This window comes from Melanotaenia boesemani, chromosome 12 (assembly GCF_017639745.1).
Source record: "Melanotaenia boesemani isolate fMelBoe1 chromosome 12, fMelBoe1.pri, whole genome shotgun sequence".
Taxonomy (NCBI): domain Eukaryota; kingdom Metazoa; phylum Chordata; class Actinopteri; order Atheriniformes; family Melanotaeniidae; genus Melanotaenia; species Melanotaenia boesemani.
Window position 1 is genome coordinate 6,410,246 of NC_055693.1, and position 20,002 is coordinate 6,430,247.

The 20,002-nt window shown below is 39.8% G+C and overlaps 1 protein-coding gene across 1 annotated transcript; it reads left to right on the forward strand.

Annotated features, from left to right (window-relative positions):
• The first annotated feature begins 259 nt into the window (after positions 1–259).
• lcp1 (lymphocyte cytosolic protein 1 (L-plastin)) lies at positions 260–19,335 on the forward strand. Its single transcript, XM_042001074.1, has 17 exons — positions 260–647; positions 2,711–2,863; positions 11,668–11,765; positions 12,323–12,471; positions 12,605–12,728; positions 13,146–13,278; positions 13,703–13,784; positions 13,871–14,036; positions 15,245–15,387; positions 15,863–15,958; positions 16,064–16,259; positions 16,338–16,416; positions 16,492–16,606; positions 16,724–16,857; positions 17,334–17,454; positions 18,224–18,348; positions 18,492–19,335. Exons 3-17 carry the CDS (start codon positions 11,702–11,704, stop codon positions 18,622–18,624), a joined length of 1,860 nt encoding a protein of 619 aa, XP_041857008.1. The 5' UTR covers positions 260–647; positions 2,711–2,863; positions 11,668–11,701; the 3' UTR covers positions 18,625–19,335.
• The last annotated feature ends 667 nt before the right edge of the window (positions 19,336–20,002 follow it).

Genomic DNA, 20,002 nt, shown 5'->3' on the forward strand with positions numbered 1-20,002 from the left:
TAAAATGATTATCTGGTCAAATTCCCCAGATTCACATAAAATGTCTAAAATTATGTTGCTGAATTTGCCTTTTTTCAATTGAATTATGCAGTGAAGTTTGTCTAAGAGTATACTACAGACATGAACTGGCAAAAGTAACCCAGTATACTTTTAATGGAGTCAGTCCTACATAAAGTAATCACATTACAAGCGGGACAGCAGCAGCTAGATGCTCGTCACTATCAGATCCACCTGTTGACTGAGCAACGGCCCCATAGCAACCGTCAACTCCGGTCGAATCTCTCATTCATGTTTTGTTATGTCTCTCACAAAGCTTTGGTCCCTCTGAAGGTTTTCATGTGTTTTTCCACCTTGTTATTCTTCATTCTTGCCATGGTGGACAGAAACGGATCTTATAGATTCTCCTCACTTTCTGCTGAACTCTGCACCTGTTCTTAATTGGCACCAGGAGAAACGTTAGCCTAGCTAATTAGCACCTACTTCGATAACTCAGATAACTACAAAAAAACACCTTAAAGTTGTGTCCAAAATTTGTATTTTATCAAGGAAATAATGCAAAGCAACATTAAAGAGACGCTTGTTAAAAAGTGTGCGCATTTTCTGACGTGGAAACAAAACCATCGAGCCGACAGTTAACAGTTTGACAGGTAAGATCTGCTTTTATTTATTTATTAAAGATGCTACAAGCTAGCTAGTGAATGTACTTACCATCACGCTATGAGGGGGATCAGTGACAAGTTTGGTCCCCCAAAATTTTGGCTGGTGCCCCTTGCATCGTTGTCAGTGTCACAATCACTTCTTATACACTTACACATGAGCATGTATTCAATACTTTTTTTTTCTTTCGTACAAAAATAGTACATAAAGTGGAAAAAAGTGGCACAACATAAAATGCAATGTAAATACGGTATTGTATAAGCATAGAAAATATTATAGTTAAATGAAAAATAAAACTGAACATGAAAACAAATTACGTGATATGAATAAAAATACCACACAAATAAGGGTACTGGACAAAAATGAATTTATTTTGAAACCAGTGCATACATAATGCACAGTAGCTATTGCACACAGTATTATAAGAAAAATCTGGGGACTCTTGATTTATCACTATTTACAATGATCCCAATATTACAATCATCAAGCTGTCTGCATGATGATTGTAATAAAAATCTCAACAACATCTCAACAAACTGTCTTTACAGTCTTACTCCTCTAGACTTTTTTGATGCAAAGTCATCTTTAATGTCATCATATAACAGCTGTTTTCCAACAGCATGGTTGCTGCTTATGATAGAAAGCCCACTAAGACATTCTTGTACCATTGAAGATCTCAGGTAGGTTTAAATCAGCTGGGCTTAAAGAAGCTTCTTTCAGGATCCACTGATGAAGCCTGTAGTCCTAATGCTGTGTGATTAAGCTGTGCCTAGGTGGAGGGGACAGGCGAAAATGATGCTGCGGGTGGTTGAAATATTTCAAAAGTCCATCTGAAGAGAGGAAGAGTATACGTGACTACTGGATGCTACATTTAATAGTCAGAGAGGGAGATACATGCATATTTATGTAGTTATGTGGGGCTGCTATGGTATGAATTATTAGCAGTAATAAACTTTAACTGCACAGATTGAAACCGTAAACAGTGACATAGTACACAGAAGACAACCCTGGGATATTTGCAAATATCCCAGATGAAATTAAGGTGGAAATAACATTAACTTAAGACGACTTAGCGATGTATTGATTATAAACAATGCAACTAGTCCTAAATAGGCTAGCAAGTCAACACTGCTCCAACAATATATATATAAATAGATTATTACTAATAATTAAAACTAATAATAACAATTAATAAACTAATAATTAACTTTATCACATTGATCTTACTTTACCTCTGTCTTTCCCATTTTTTTCCTAATTTTTTTTCCCTGGACGCTGGACTGTTTGACCCTTTTAGAAATTTTAATCCTGTGGAGTATCAGTCTGCTGGTGCTGGAGTCACGTTAGGTCAGATTAAAGAAAAGTCGCCTCTTGACCCGCCCCCGACCCTCACACGGGACAGGTGAGAGGCAGCCAGAAACCCTGAAAAAAAGGCATCTCCTTTACTTAAGAGATTATTGCTATAAGGTTATGTTGCTGTGGGTTTATGTAGTATGTTGAAATAGTAAGCACTGGTTTGTAAAAGGGGAAATATATATATAAGATATATATATGATATATGATGATACCCGTAGAAAAGACTGAAAATAATGTGACCAATATATATATATATATATATATATATATATATATATATATATATATATATATATATATGTATATGTGTGTGTGTGTGTGTGTGTATTATCTTAAATACTACATCATGAACTTTTGCTTGCTTGGCCATAGTTTTTATTTAAAAAGCTGCTGTACAAAAACATTTATTGACAATCAGAAAATCGTAAATCAGACATCGTTTACAGGTCAGATTGTAATATTAAAGTACTGGTAGAGCATTATTTGCTCATTGTGTAACAGAATTATAAAAAAAATCCCACCCTAAACATCCCCTAACAGTCTCTGTGGGCTGCTAAAAAACCAGCAAACCGTCATCAAAATTCCTTCAAACTAGACGCAGGGGGTCACCTTAACTTGCAGCCCGCAGGCATTGCCATATAAAGCCAAAATGATTTTGTTTCCTGTTTCTTAAAGGTTGCATGTCACTTCCTCGTAGATTTGAATAGATGTGCTGTCACCCTGCACTCTGTGCCGATTCAGAGCGCTGCCTGTCAAGCACTGAGCAGCAAAGCGGACGGACCGAGGAAGAGAGAGATACACGTTACCCTCCACGCCCAGAGATCACCAGCCTCCTCACCGCATCTCTCAGGTAAAGAGGGATGAAATCAGAGGGTCAGGTTTGAGCAGGAGTCTCCTGAATGCGTCATGAGATGTGCAGGGAAATGTTCTTATTCTTCTGAAAAAGAAGAATGTAAAGAATGTAAAGAAGGGGGGTAGGGGGGATAGATAAAGATGTAATGTATACTTGTCTTAGTGGTTCTAAATTATTGCATTTATTACTACACAGTCCCCATTTTCATAGTCCGAGCCCTAAACTTTCTTCATTCAATCTCAGCTGTTTCTCCGCTTGCAAAATCCGATCCTGCTTCAAAACACAATGCATGTCCTAAACCTGCCTGCCTCATGCAATGGAACTATGTTAAATCATTTAAAACGTGTCACGTACACATAAAAAGATAAGTAGAATGAGGCCTGCAGCAGAGGAAACAAGAAGCTGAACTACTGCAACAAGCCAAAAAGGAAGTTTGCGGTTAGCTTCACTTCAACTGAAAAAAAAGCCCTTTAGCGTGGGTTGGCAAAAATGGCAGCTTGAGACTTGATATTTGAATTGTGACTAATACATTTAGTCAGAAAGAATAAAATGCAACTGTTGTGGACGTAGCTGATGAAGCTCGAGCGCATGTGGAACATGTTGATGCACCTGAAAGCCATGCTTTAACTTTATATCTCAAATGTATTGAACTGCAACAAATTCCATTATGTCGTCATTTTATAAATCGTGATCCTGGAGTAAATCTCTGATCATTATTTGTAAATCGATGTAAAATTGTGGCTTTGTTAACAGGACCACTTGACATTGAAAGAAGCAAACCCTTTTTGTGGAAGCATTTTCAATTATTTGCTTAAAAATAAGTAAAAACATTTGTAGGAAGAAGCAAAAATCAAAGCGGAAAGGGTCCTTTTAAGGTTTGGTGTTTTAGTTTTAGCATTAGTATCTACTTGAAGCGTATTCCCAAATGTCAGTGAAACATAAAGATCAAATCAGGGCGTCAATGAGGAAACTGGCAGCTGCTTTAATTAATGTAACAAATGTTTGCGTAATTAATTACACATTTTGACAGAATCTCTTATTGACATCATCATGTCATCGTTTTCTTCTTCTGTGGTAGTCTAAGGGCATTAACTGACTTATGAGCTGCCCCTGCTGCCTGTTTTTATTCTAGATTTTTATTCTATATTTAGAGCATGACTGAGATGCTTGTAGGCCCAGTGAGAGATCTTAAAATATCATGTTGTCTAATTAGTGACTTAAAACTCAGATGATGTAATGTAAAAGAAGTCAATATTTATAGTTTATAAAATGCCTTCAATAAAAACTTTAGATATTTTTTATGCAATGGTAATTAAGTTACCTATAATTAATTAAACTTGTAATATGAATTGTCTGTTTTTTATTGCTCGTGAATCTGAAATTCTACCACATTTTGTCATGTAAAAACTAAAGTATTTCATTCTTGCAGACATTTAACCAAACATGCATTTTGAACAGCAACCGGATCTTTTACATCCTGGGACTATTTTCAATGAGCCATCTTTTGCATTTCCACTGAGGTGTAATGTTGAGGTTTATTAAGCAAATTAGCTTTATTGGAGTGTGAAACATGTCTCTTCACTGGAGTGTTGGGGTGGCAGCGATCAGAGCAGTCAAACCAAACCAAAGGAATTCTTGACTAATCAGAATTTGCTGTGCTGGTGGTCATTTTAAAAGTACTGCCCCTGTATCAGTGCTGTTTTCAGGGGTAAAATAACTCCTCTGGGACTTCTTCTAGCTCTGTTAGAAATCCAGCATTTATTTGTTAGTTTTTAATGTAGTTTTTCGACCTGAGACACACACACAAACATTTGTTTTTCGTTTTTGGAGCTTTTTCTTGTGTTGCATTGCATATTGCAATAAGTCTGCTCTGATTACTTTGGAATTATTGTTACGCAACAGGCACATGCATCTCAATCTCAGGTAGGTGAGCTAAGCAGCTTTCTGATGTCCTCATTCATCATCCTGCACTCTGAGGCTGGAGATGACAACACTTTCAGAAATGCTGAAATAAATGTTGAAAGTTTTAAAAAAGTCTGGTGAAATACACTTGGTGTCTCTGTGAAGCATGTTTGGAGACTCAGCTTCTGCTCACATAAAGTTTACATCTTAATCTGACTAATGAATGTGAGGAATGGAGACATTCAACATTTCCATCTGACCCGTACTGGAGCTTAAATATTTCACACCATCAAAGTCACTATTCTGAGTTTCTGCTGCTGATCTGGAATCAAACCTCAAACCGCTGCTGTGGAAATGTCTCATTCTCACTTACAGCTGTGGGTTTTAGGTAAAAAATTTTGAACATTAAAGAAACTCAATAGCATCATCAGCAAATAACTTTTTAAACATAAAACACGAAAACAAAACAAATAACAGGAGGAAAAACTGTTCCAGAGCTCCTTCTGTAGCTTATGTGCCCGACTTCATCAAATTTAATATAATTTATTCTATTCAACCTTTTCTCTGCTGTTTGTCTAGATCATGTTTAGACATATTGCAGTGCAGTGCTAGAAGGTGTGAACAGAACTTCCTGAATTCATTTACTACCCCAAAACTCTGCAATTCAATTGTAATAAAAGCTTTGCAAAGTTAAGTCACTGTAGCAGAACCAGGAGAATTCATGTTTGATTCCAAGAGAGCAAAAAAAAAAAAAGATTATCTGTAAACACTGAAGGGGAATTCTGCTGCAGCAGATGCAGAGTGTTATCTGCACAACTCACACCTTTAATGCCACTAATTTTATTTTCTGAAACCAACATTCATATCAGTGTTCAGGATTCCAGTTTAGCTGAGTTTGGTTTCATTTCTGCTTCTGATCTGCTGCCTGCTGCAAGAAAACTTCTGTATTTCACTTTAGAGATGTGAAGACAAATGTCACATGAAGCACAAAGACATTTAAATGATTCATTTCTCTCCATAAAGTCTATTAATATACAACTTTATTTGAGGAAAAAAAATGTACACTTAACTATTTAAATATTGCTTTTCTTCACCCTTCTGTGTAATTCCAATTTTTTTTCATGTTGTGGTGCTTTTGATAAACAAAAGTCACACAGAGTTTAATTTGACATGTTTGTGGTTTTGCAAGTTAAAGTCTTTTTTTTTGGTGGGGGGGGCTTAGCTTTGGTAAACTATTTGCATCACATATAAAGCTGTTGTAGATGTCGTCATCACATCAAGTTGTGCTGCAGAAAGAAGGGGTCATTATTCATTTTAATTAATATGTTTGTTTTTTTTAACCTTTCTTTGTACTTAAACAGACTTTCTGGTAAATGTTCTGATGGAAGACTTCTTCTTACAGAAAGAGAAAGAAAGCTGAAGGGGATTTTTCTGTTTTTTTAGGGATGTAATTTCAACACGTAAAAGGACTTCCTGTAAGTGTTCTGCAATCGGTTGTATTTCATCGAAACCTTTCAAGCTGTTTGTCCACATGCCAAAGAAAACCAGGTCAGGTTTGGTACATTTGGATCAAGGAATGCCGTTAACTCTTCCTTCAGAGAAGCAGGATGTGCTGAAACGTCACTGCCTGCATGTGGAAAATCCACGTTTAACTTTAACTGCTGATGCTGAGGTCTGGAAGTTTTTGATTAAATATTAAGCTGGAATCCTGTGAACTGTTCGGTTTATTTTTAAAACTTATAAAATAAGTAAAAAAAAAAAAAGAAAAGGGAAATTGCCATATATGAAATAAAAATTGATAATAACAACAAAACAAAACATACAATCAAAATTTCCGACAGACATTTCCTTTAAATGTGGTCCAAAAAAAAGAGTAGGTAGAAATAAGAACTTTTCCAGGCGACCCCCTTTTACTATTTTATGTTTGTATATTAAAGCAGTGTTTCTATAGACGGTTATTCAATGTACCTCACAAAGTTATGTCAATATAAACTAAAGGGATAATACCTGCATCCTACAGTAACATGTAATTCATAGTCCAACATTCATGTTCCTCCTACAAAACAAAGACAAAAGGAAGTCTATATTAACTCCATAGTTTGTAGGACTATAAAACTTTATCTTTGTTTTTCAGATTAGTGATTTTTGCATCCTTACACACACTCGCCCAGTTGTGTTTTGTCTCGTGCTTTTTCTGGTCAGGTTTCCTTGTAAAACTTGGTGTCTAACTCAGTTAGATGAATAAATGCATGTACTTGTAGGCATTAAACCAATGAACAGGCCATCCAAGTAAAGGTTAAAGCCAGGCTTCCTCCATAATGTAAGGGTCTACGTAACGTGATTTATTATAAATTTAAAGGGCTAATTGACATGTAGATGTTTATGTGTGAGGTTTATATGTGGGTTAGAAAAGATAGAAGAAAAATCTACCTGAATTTGCATCTCGTTTGAGCTGCACAATCTTTGCAGGTCTTCTCGTGGTACAGTCATCTTATACATAATCGGTGACATGTAGCAGTGGTGTGTCACTGTATCTGTCACCATCAGGTTTCTGTTCTCTGGCAGCAGGAAGTTGAATCGCTAACTTTGAACCTCAGTAGCGTCTCATTGTCTTCTGAACTGCCAAAAAAGGACGTCTGAACACAGACACACTCGGTGAATCATCACACACTGAAGTAAAATGTCCTGTACGTCATGTGATCACCTCCTTCTGAACTGCTCCACTCTTTCTCATCTGCTACGCCTCCTCATTTAGAGAATTTGGCTGAGCAGAGAAGGACAGCGACAGCCACTGATCCATCTAAACAAACTCTACAATGAGTCTGTGGATGTTCACGTTCTGTTCAGTGTGGAGAGCTACTCTGATCAAAGATGAGGTTGTAATGCAGCACCCCACTTATTTTGTTCATATATAAAGTGAGTTAATACTTGTGATCTTACAAAAAATTGCAATATAAGGGCCGTGTATTTTTAATGTTAATATTTTACTTGTTAAATGAGAAAAGTTTCTTCAACTTCCCTGAGCTGCAGAGAATGCAGTTCTCCCTCCTTGAATGAGCTGACAAACCCTGTAAGATTTCCTGATGTACTGGTTTTTCTCGCCCGTCTAATACTGCAACCAACCAGACCCAGAGAGACGGTTCAGAAACTACATGTCTCTGTCTCATGGTTCTCCCTCATCACACACTCCCCCTTTGTGATGCCAGCAGCAGGTCCTGAGTCTTTAAATCAGAGTGAGAGACATGATCACGAACACAGATGGTAATAATTTCTTTCATCCTGCAGTTGTAGGGAGTTTTTGGATCAATTTCACACAAGCCGGAAATTAGCGGGTTTTTGTTTGAGGGCAGCCCCACATTCTCACAAGATCTGGCAACCCAAGCGTTTCATAGCATCTTAAATATGATCTAAATAGAAGTTTATTATCATTCATTACCCCATTTACTTATTCAGTTTGCATTCACATGTACTTTTTATCTTCCACACAATGTTCACAGCACTGTAACCATGCCTGCTACGCAGATTTTAACAGTTATGCAAACAGTTTGAGCACCATCAAAACAGATTTGGATTTCAAAGTGTTTATTTATTTGACTGAGTAAAAAATAAAATGTAAAGTGAAATCTTACAGTAACATTTGCTGCAGCAGAGCTTTGTGCAGATGTTTGAGAGGTTGGATTGAGGGTCTGCAAAAGATGCTGTTTTATTCTCATAAACTTAAGTTTCTGGGAACTGAATTTAAAAAAGTAACTAAATCTTTCTTGAGAGGTTATTCCAGGACCTGTTTGAGTATGACAGCAAAACAAAGATCTTCTCATTCTGTTAGAGGGTGTCCTCTGATAACATGTTAAATGAAGTGGTGGGGTGGCATTGTTAAACTAGTCTGTGTCATTCAGCTTGTAGACTTTTCCAGAGTCAATTAAACAGTTACTCTGATCTTTTATTTTGGCTTTTTATACTCGAGTTTAAACAACTCGTAGAGGAGCTGAGTTCTTTACATTGAGAAAAAACTACATAAAGGGACAATTTGAGATACAAAGGTTTTATTTTTTAAAGTGGATAACAGAGTTTTCAGTTGATGCAGTTGACACCTGATCTTTTTTTTTTTTTAACTTGTCCCATCCAGCATGGTAGCAGTAAAACAATGGTCTGGCTGCTGTGTTGTGCCGAACAAATTTGCTTTGCCAATAAGAGCTTTATGGGTCTGATCCTTTTAAAATAAAAAAACAAAAAATCACATACTTGTGCTTCATCTTTCCAGCAGGTGACGACAGATTAACTGTGGTAATTTAGACATCAGGGGGCTTGTGCAAAAAACTGTGCCTAGCAAATCAAACTACAGGTGGCGTCTGTGGTGCAAGAAGGAAATGCGGCAACTTTCAGATTTATCAAACCGTGCGCACGCATGTCCTACACCTGTTTCCGTTTATAAATCACAGTCAACTCTAAAGCGGGCTCACGTAAGTGAACACCCTCCCACGCCCACATGGTGGCTATAAATTGTCAGGTAAACGCCTATGATACATATTCATCACATTATTCCCATGATGGCTCAAGAAGGAAAATGAGGGAGGAAGTGGAATTTTTTGGAGTGTGAAACTGAGATCCTGATGGACCACGTTGAAAAAACGTCAAAATGTTTAATTGGTGGACACGGCGTGGGCATTACTATCAGAAAGGCATAATAGTGGCAGCAGGTGGCAGATGCTGTCATCGCAGTGTCAGAAGGCAAGACATGCCAAGGCATTGGAACGTGCGACTGGATATCTCAGTTGGTTTTGGAGAAAAGCGTCTGCTAAATGACAGTAATGATGCCAGTAATGCAGTCTTTTATTTTAGTGTATAAAATAAATATGTACAGATACATCTGAGATTGGTAGCAGTTAATTTAGTTTTAAATAATATTTCTTTATAATTCCTGGGTGTTCCAACTGGGTCGGCAGTGCTGCAGCTGTGATTGGAGAGGGTGAGGCCAGAGACTCCATGCAGCACCGCAGCAGCCGTGTCCTCAGAGGAAGTCCTGCAGGTGCAGAGTGACACAATTACTATTATTAAGAATGTGGCCAAGAAGTTGCAGGAAATGGAAACTGTCTTGACGGAAATTGGAACAATTACAAAAGCATTGTGTAAGAATAAATAAAGGAAATCCACCTCGTGTGTTTTATAAGCGTTGCATAACTTCTAGACCTCCAGCCTCCTGATTTCAATCAAGGTTGGTACAGTCAGTGAGGTGAGTTTACTGCTTGAGTTTCTGTCTTGGTTTCGAGTTATTGTTTACATTGCTGGTGTGGGGCTCTATACTGCTGGACCTGTCTGCTGCCTTTGACACAGTCAACCATCATATACTGTTCTCTACACTCTCGGAGCTTAGCATCTCAGGCTCTGTCCTCTCGTGGTTTATGTCCTCTATCACACTTGTGCCTACATCTTCTACCAGGAATCTTGCTGTCATGGTAGACAACCAGCTGACCTTTAAGGATAATGTTGCCTCTGTTGCTCGATCTTGCCAATTTGCAAGATTGGTCATTTCATGCATTGATTACTGCAACTCCTTATGGGCTGGCTTGCCTGCATGCTCAGTTAAACCTCTGCAGATGATTGAAAATGCAGCAGCACGTCTGGTCTTCAACCAGCCCAAGAGAGCTCATATCACTCCGCTGCTAATCGGTCTTCACTGGCTTCCAGTTGCAGCACACATCAAATTTAAAGCTCTGCTTCTGGCTTACAAAACAATAACCCAAACGGCTCCGGTCTACCTCCACTACTTAATCCTGAGCTACACTCCCTCTCGACAGTTACGCTCTGCCAGCAAAAAATGCCTAGTGCTCCCACCACAACGTGGCGCAAAATCAGTAGCTAGACTCTTCTCCTCTGTTGTTCCCCGGTGGTGGAACGATCTACCAAACTCCGTCCAATCCGCGGAGTCCTTATCCACTTTTAAAAGCAAGCTAAAGACTCAGTTGTTTAAGGAGCATTTCCACACTTAGCTTAACTCTCCCACTCAACAGAATGAGTTGGAAAGATTTGTCCAGCTCTTTGGCTCAACCAAGTACTGAAGAAGCTGTGTGCACTTATGCCCAAGTTGATATTGTGTAATGAAAACGTAATGTTTGTATTGAAACAAAATGACTTACAAAAACTACAAAAAACGTTATGCACTGCCTCTAGCACTACATGACAGCACCTGGTCCAACTGGACTCACAGCAGTCTGACTACCACTTAATTATGGTGTCCCATCTTGTCTGAATTCTTGCTTGTGTTCTTACTCTCAAATGTAAATCGCTTTGGATAAAAGCGTCTGCTAAATGACTGTCGAATAGAATAGAATAGAATAGAACAGCCTGTGTCCCATTCTGCTGGATCTCACAATAAATTACCAAAGCTTACTTTCCCCTTTTTTTTTTTTTTTTTTTTTTTTACTGACTGGTAAATGTTGGCAGCAGACTCTCCACCTCATCATTTTCTTGATTTTATTCTGTACCGTTGGCGTCACAGTTTCCAGTTTTCCCAGATTTTGTGCGTACGCCTGGGTGAGAGGTTGCTTGGAGGTAGGAACGTTTTCCCGCCAGGTTTAATTTTTATAAATTACAAAAGTTGACTATATTTGATGTACGCCAGTTTTTGTACCTAACCCAGCTTTATAAAAGAGGCCTCACATCGTGTGTTTTCCAACAATAATAGAGAAGCACTGGTCTGTGGGGCAGGAAGTTGAACAGAAGCAGGAAGTTTCAGGGTGGCAGAAGTGAGAACTGTGAGCAGTTTGCATCATGATACAGCATCAGGAGGTCTCATCGCTGAGGTTCCTTCTTTACTGCTCTGCTCATTACGCCTCCCAGACCGTTCAGAGCCTCCAGGATTCGATTCCTAAGATATTCAGTTTGTTCCCTTTATGCCTCAGTTTCAGGTTTCACTGCTGATTCTAAGGTCCCACCATGGCTAGCGCACAGATCTCCCCGGAGGAGCTGGAGGACTTCAGAGAAGCTTTCTCCAAGATTGGTAAGAGAACAGCCAGTGTTGATGAAATTTCCTCTCGTGGTTTATGATGGAGGAAGAAGCAGAGAGGAACTCCTTAAAGAGTAACTCTAGAAGCATGTTAAAAGTTCTAGGTTTTTAAAGCTGCACTTTAAAAACATAAAAACTTTCTTCACTGTGAGAGATGATCTGAGAAGCTGCATTTATGGATGAAACGTTCAATTTCAATTTCAATTTCAATTTAGATTTTTATTTTTTTGAGTATCTGGAAAAAAAAACCTAAATTTCTCCAGCAAAGCATCACCTTCTCACCGTTCAGCATGTCATGCATTTATCAAACATCTTTCATATATAATAATATCACTGAGACTTTTTATTCATACATCGGCAGACGAACATGTTCACTTTGATTCAGATGAAGGTTTCAAGTGGTTTGCTCTAAAAATGCTACAGACCTGCCATTCAGTGACAAGTCTGTTAGGAGGGCCCAGCGTCTGATGTGTCCCCAGATGTTGACTCTTTGGAAATTCCAGGAAAGTGGTAGTTTCTGTCCCCTCTGACCTCTCCAATTTGTCCCTCAGATGTGAACAACCACGGATACATCAGCAAAGATGATCTCAACGACCTCTTCAAAGCCACCAACTTGGCTCTGCCGGGATACAGGGTCCGGGAGATCGTCCAGGAGCTGACCTTGACCAACGACCAGCTCAGCTTTGATGACTTCACTCAGGTGACTTCATGATCACACGAGGGGTTTTCTTCATCGCTCACTTTCTGTTGAAACCTGAAACAAAGGAGCTGATGAAGGTTTGTGAAGGAGCTTTAAAAGACTGTAGCTCTCATTTGTTTGAACCCACCTCCAGATTGTTCAGGGGCTGAAGAGCACAGAGGTAGCCAAGACCTTCAGGAAAGCGATCAATAAGAAGGAGGGAATCTGTAACGTGGCGGGAACTTCAGAGCAGTCCGGGACTCAGCACTCGTACTCCGGTAACTAGAACCATCATGTCTGAGTTGACATTTTATTTCAGCCAGAAATGTTTTCGTCATCTTTAAGACAAATCTGAAAATTTTGATCAACTTAATTTTATTTATTTTTTTAATATCAAAACCCATTTGTCATATCAGAGAGGTACTGAGTTATCTACAATGAAAAGGTATAAATTCTGGTACAGGTATAAAAAAAAACCTGCATGAATGGACTTCTGTTCTCTAATATAACAACTGTGAAGATGATTTGATCATTTTATACTGAAAATCCAAGAAACTTTTTTTTTTTTTTTATGAAAACCGTTAAAGAGGCTGTAGAAAGAGAATCAGCTGATCTGTTTTCAGACAGAGGAAGTAAATTATTTATTAGGAAGTTAACTCAGCTGCTGTTTCATGAGAGATTTCTTCTGTCTGCAGAGGAGGAGAAGGTGGCCTTTGTGAACTGGATCAATAAAGCTCTGGAGAAAGATGCAGACTGTAAACACGTTCTTCCCATGGACCCTGACAACAATGACCTGTTCACCGCTATGGGAGATGGAATCGTCCTCTGGTATGTTCTGCTTTGAAAATAAACCACAGTTGTATTAAAACACCCTGTTCCACAGCAGACGTACAAATATGAAGTAAGTTTGAAAGGATAAAAAGAAACTTCTTTCTTGAAGAGAGTTTAATGAAATGTCTCCTCAGATCTGAACAGAAAAAGGAGGATTGAATTGAACACTTTAGCTTTCTATTTGCTAAAAATATCACATTTTAGCCTCGTCACACTTCTGCTGCCACAGGTGATCAAAGGAAACGTGCTGATGTAAAGGAAAGAGGTCACAGTTGAGCTGAGAAAAAAAAATGCATGAGCTCAGAAAAGCCAAGTTACAGAAATAGAACATCTGCTGTTGTTTCAGTCTCACTATGGATCAGATGGAGAGGTGAGAGCTGAAGTATTTGACTCTGTGTGGTCTTGAATTGTCTCTCTATAGTAAAATGATCAACCTTTCCGTCCCTGACACCATTGACGAGAGAACCATCAACAAGAAAAAGCTCACACCCTTCACCATCCAGGTGAGACAGGAAGTGATTCTACAGAATCAGACTTTGCTTCGGCGACATCGCTAAATGCCCTCATGATGTGTCCTTGGGTCTAACAGGAGAACCTGAACTTGGCTCTGAACTCTGCGTCGGCCATCGGCTGCCACGTGGTGAACATCGGAGCTGAGGACCTGAAGGAGGGCAGGCAGCACCTGGTCCTGGGTCTGCTGTGGCAGGTCATCAAGATCGGACTGTTTGCCGACATCGAGCTCAGCAGGAATGAAGGTGTGTTGTTTTGGATCTGTGTGGACTTGGTTTTTTTGAGCTTTGAGTTCCAGTTTAAAGTTAGAATTAGTTTTAGGCCAGGCTAGGATTGTAGGATAAGAGCTCCACCATCAGTACATCAGCTGAGTTTCCCCCCTGCACGAACAGTCTCTAAGACGAAAGAGGTTTCTCAGGTTTTCTCCAGTGTGAACATCAGCAGTTTCAGAAGTGTGTTTATTTGCATTCTAGCTGAGGGTTACATGCTCCAACACTAAAACTGTACGAAAATACAAATCACAGCTTGTAGGCTGTAAAGACTGAAAACGGGGTAACAGCTCAGTTCAGTTCAGCTTTATTTGTATAGCACCAATTCACAACAATGTTATCTCAGGGGACTTTACACACAATCAACTCCAGCCAATCTGTTGTCATCCAATCAGTATTCGTACAAGTCAACTGATAATAAATGACAGCCTAGCTAAGGAACAGATTATTCTAACAGTAGGCCTGGATCTAACATGCTGAACAAAATCCACCTTCCTGCACCTCTGAACTATTAGTTAGTGTAACTCTGAAGTTTACTAAAGGTTAACACGGCAGCCAGTTTATACAGCGACACGTGGGAAACAAAATGACCCTTACAAGAATATGTTTACTGCAAAAGAAGGACAAACCTAACGAATTGCAGTCATGAATTTTAATGTCTAGTTTAGTGCATGCACAGATGGAGTGGAGACATTTTCTGTTGCCATCACATCACAGAAAATCTCATCTAAAAAGTCCTCAGTTTTGCTAAAAACGATGCATGAAAATATTGAAAACTTAGGAGGCTGAGGAGATGAGGTTTGCATGTGCAGGATTTGGCATTTTTCAGACAGTTTTAATGAATTTTACAAATAATTTTGGGACCGTAATGTATCGTTTAGTATGATGTCTCAGTCTGCTGTGGAAGCATTGAAGCAGATGTCTCCTTATGTCTGAACGACATGATTTAAGCCAATTTTTTTGTTTGTCTTTTTATTTATTGTTCTTAAATCATATTATCTGCATTGAATCAGAAGTTTTTCCACTTCAGTGCTGTGATTAGTGAACTTCAGAGGAGCTGGATTGTGGATTTTCATACATTTAGACAGATTAATGCTGGCTGTAGTTTTATATTGATTTTACATCCGGATCAATGTTTATGTATAAGAGAGCCACAAGTAAGAGGTGTGTGTATGTGTGTGTAGCTCTGATTGCTCTGCTGCGTGACGGAGAAAGTCTGGAGGATCTGATGAAACTTTCCCCCGAGGAGCTGCTGCTGCGTTGGGCCAATTATCACCTGGAGGAATCCGGCTGCGGCAAGATCAACAACTTCAGCTCCGACATCAAGGTGATCACAAGCACGAGGCTCAAAATGATCCATCAGCTTAACTTGCTTTTTCTATAAATGTCAAATGTAGGGAAGCACATGAATCAGATCCATGAGCTGCATCGTGAAAGCAGATCTTTGCTGCTAGTTGTATTTTAAAACAATAATTCCACATGCAGCTGTAAGTCTGGTGCAGACGACACCCTCAGCATTCATCTGTTTTCTTTGTTCAAATTAAAAAGTTTGGACTTTTTTTTAAAAATTGTTTTATAAAAAAAACTAAATTCAGCTCACTTCAGCTCTATTTGCGTAGCGCCAATTGACAACAGTCAATTAATACATACAGTTTAATTATGATCCAGTTAAAATAAATCTACATTAGTTTGATTTTTAATGAATCAACACGTGAGCTGAAACCTGCCTGGTGGAAGTTATGACTGCAGTCTGAAGTTGATTTTTATGTGATGAGTTAACTTGTGTAATCTGCGTGTTCCAGGACTCCAAAGCATACTACAACATCCTGAACCAGGTGTCACCCAAAGGAGATGAAGAGGGAATTCCCCCCATCGCCATCGACATGTCGGGAATCAGGGTGAGAAACTTGATTTATCTGCCAGCTGTTCTGAAGGAGAAGGTCTGGAAAAGCCGGCATGTTTGAGGAATTGTTAGTCTTGACGTTGTCATCATCTGTCTGCAGGAGAAAGAGGACCTGAAGAGGGCGGAGTGCATGCTGGACCAGGCCGACCGGCTCGGTTGCAGGCAGTTCGTCATGCCGGCTGATGTTGTCCGCGGCAACCCAAAGCTCAACTTGGCTTTTGTTGCCAATCTGTTCAACAAGTATCCGGCTCTGAAGAAACCGGAGAACCAGGACATCGACTGGAGCTCAATTGAAGGTGAGTTTAGTTCTAGTTGCATCTTCTCTGACGTTGTTGCAGGTCTCGCTGTTTACTCAATCTCTGACGTCTCTGCAGGGGAAACCAGGGAGGAGAGGACCTTCAGGAACTGGATGAACTCGCTGGGTGTCAACCCCCGTGTTAACCACCTTTACGCGTAAGAAAGATTTGAGCTTCTTCCATCGTCCTGATACCAGTGAGGACATATGGTTCATGTGTGTTTGTGTTACAGAGACATTGACGACGCCCTGGTGATCTTCCAGCTGTACGAGAAGATCAAAGTACCCGTAGACTGGGACAGAGTCAACAAGCCCCCATACTCTAAACTCGGTAGCAACATGAAGAAGGTACGACGCTCTGTTGATCTCTTTAACCAAAACAGCCGTTGGCTTACTCCCTCAGATTATCGCTGTTATCATGTCAGGAATTACTGGACCGATATAATCTGCTGTTCTCCGTTCCAGCTGGAGAACTGTAACTATGCAGTGGAGTTGGGCAAAAAAGAGGCCAAGTTCTCTCTGGTTGGCATCGCAGGTCAGGACCTGAACGCAGGGAATCGAACCCTCACCCTCGCTCTGCTGTGGCAGCTCATGAGGAGGTAACGTTCTGATACTCGTCTTTTATTATTGTGGTGGAACTGGATTTAACAGCAGCAGGTCTGGAAAATGCTGCGCAGCCGAGATGATTTCTACCAGCGTTAAATCCGTGTCCTGCTGCAGGTGATCTAGAAGAATCTAGATCCAGACCTGTTTTAGGTATCAGTAGATAATACTGTTGTTCAACAAGAATCTCAGAACTGGTGTCATCATAGTTTGACCAGCTGAGTCAGATTGCCTTGATTACCTGATGGCTACTATAATTTCCCCTTTTTAACCCGGACTACATGCACATACATGTATTTATATAAAAAATAAATAAATCATATATAAATATCAGAATGTTATTTTATATTTTAGCACAGAACTTGTACTTGTAGATGCTTTAAATTAATTTTTATATTATATTCATATAATGGTCAAATTCACCATTTTGTGACTATTCTTGTAAAACATGAAATCTTTGTACCCTTCTCAGATACACCCTGAACATCCTGGAAGACCTGGGTGATGGACAAAAAGTGACCGATGACACCATTGTGTCCTGGGTGAACGACACACTCAAACAGGCTGAAAAAGGCACCATCTCCAGCTTTAAGGTGAGACACACACGTCAGCTTCCTGTTTTTGTATGTATAGTGCAGCTGTAGTTGATTACATCAGCTTTTCTACACAGACTAACTCCTCTTACGTAAGTCTGAACAGAGAAGTTGAGTGGCTGAGATCATGATACAGTCTAGCTTCAGAAGGAAATGACTCGTTTGATGACATAGTGACATTTATTATGCACGGTTCTGAAGCTGTGAGGATACAGCTGAGTTTTACTTTACATACCGCGTTACATGCTAGCAAGCGCATATCAACACACTGACATGCTCTCTGACAGACAGAGAGCATGTGTCCAAAATGTCCAAAAATGTCAGGTAACCAGACTTACGCTTTCCCTCCACCCCGCCAACAAAACTGAGGTAGCGATGTTTATAGCTACAGTATTCACCACCACCTCTGCTCCGTCGTATCTAATGAGCTGATAACTGCAGCTGGATCCCGACTACGCCGACCCGCTCTGTGTCTGATTGGTTAATTAAAGCAGCATTCTCCTCGTACTATTGGTAGACGACCTCAGCATGACAATAGTTCACATTAGTGCACACATTAAGTTATTAAATTGTCTCTTTTTTTTTATGCCACAAAAACTCTGCATGCTGGAGATCCGGCACGGTGCCGGAATACGTTAAGCCCTCATTAACCGCTGCTGATTTTAGCAGTTACAGTTCATTAAAGCTTTTCTCCATTCCTAACGGGTTCAGTGTATTTCAAACCTTTTCAGCTTTTCACTAAGACGTGTTTGGGTGTGTGTTTGTGTAGGATACGTCCATCAGCAGCAGCATGCCGGTTCTGGACCTGATTGATGCCATCCAGCCTGGATCGATCAGATATGACCTGCTGAAGGCAGAGGACCTGACAGAGGAAGAAAAACTCAATAATGCGAAGTATGTTCAGATTTTAGTCCTCTAGTTTATCTGGAGTGATGCTTTCATGCCAACAAAGTTTAAAACATTTACTCAAGTACTGCGTTCAGTTTGAGTTGAGCCCGTCGGTGCTGCTTTGAGAGTTACTTGTCGTGTCTGTTCAGGTACGCCATCTCCATGGCCAGAAAGATCGGAGCCCGGGTGTACGCGCTGCCGGAGGACCTGGTGGAAGTCAAACCGAAGATGGTAATGACTGTGTTCGCCTGCCTCATGGCACGAGGCATGAAGAGAGTCTAAAGGCCACCACGACCTCCCATCAATCACCCAAAACAAGCCGATTAACAGGTTAATAGTTGAGAAAATGAGGGAAGCAGTATTTTATACAGAGAATCAGCTGTACACGGTTTTCTAAACGCTGATGCAGTTACAGTGATGTCTGTTACTTTTCTCTTACATATACTTTTATAAAAATTGAAGCTTTAACCACAGACACATCCTGGAGTTTAGTTCAACAAAATGTTAGAGGCAGAAATGGACATTTCTGTCTATAATTTGACAGATTAAACCATCAAAAAAGTAGCTGTTATTCACACAGCAACTGATCAACATCTGGTTTTAATTTTCAGTCATTTCATTCATTTTTATTCATTCTTCTGTCAAAGCCGACTGGAGGTCAACGTACAGACACATTACAGTCTATTATTTGTTGCTGTAATAACATGTGACTTGTTCTGTCAGTGTCCAGCCCCATGTCAGCTTTTTAAAGATGATCAAATTCTAACTGTGGCTTTTTTAACTTGGGACAGCCGTTATTCTTTACTATTGTTTTTGCTGTATTTTCCTTTAAATATGAAGCATTCACCTGTTGCAGTATTACAGGTTAATCATAAAGGATTTCCTCAGTTTGTCTGTAAAGCTGAAAGTGTTCTCTTTACATTTGTCTCTGCTACAGGTTGAGAAATTCAGGTAAAAATCACATGACAAGAAATAAACATGTTTTTGTATTAAGATGTTGGTGTTGTGTGATTATGATGCTGGGAAGAGATCATCTGTGGTTCAGCTTCCAGTAGTGGTGTGCAGATTGCCATCACTGCACCGACAAGCGTGCGCTGCTTTTCTCCAACATTTCCTGTTGTGCCATCTTACACTATAATGCCAGAAGTATTGGCTCACCTGCCTTGACTCTTGTATGAACTTAACATCCCGTTCTTCATCAAATGAGTTCAATATGACGTTGGCCCACCCTCTGCAGATGTAACAGCTTCAGCTCTTCTGGTAAGGCTTTCCACAAGGTCTAGGAGTGTGTTTATAGGATTTTTTTGATCATTCCTCTAGAAGCACATTTGTGACGTCAGACACGGATGTTAGACGAGAAGACCTGGCTCTCAGCCTCCGCTCGAATTCATCCCAGAGGTGTTCTGTCAGGTTGAAGTCAGGACTCAACTGTGCAGGCCATTTAAGTTCATTCACACAAAACTCGCTCATCCACGTCTTTATGGGCCTTGCATGTTTGAACAGATGGGGTCTTAAACTGTTCCCACATAGTTGGGAGCATAGAATTGTCCAAAATCTCTTGGTATGATGAAGCATTCAGAGTTCCTGTCACTGGAACTAAGGGGCCAACACCAGCTCCTGAAACCAGCTCCAAACCATAATACTCCTCCACCAAACTTTA

Coding starts and splice junctions, on each gene's coding strand:
- lcp1 (XM_042001074.1), top strand. CDS start 11,702: ATGGCTAGCGCACAGATCTCCCCGGAGGAGCTGGAGGACTTCAGAGAA. Junction 12,472..12,604: donor GCTTTGATGACTTCACTCAG/GTGACTTCATGA, acceptor ACCCACCTCCAG/ATTGTTCAGGGGCTGAAGAG. Junction 12,729..13,145: donor GACTCAGCACTCGTACTCCG/GTAACTAGAACC, acceptor TTCTGTCTGCAG/AGGAGGAGAAGGTGGCCTTT.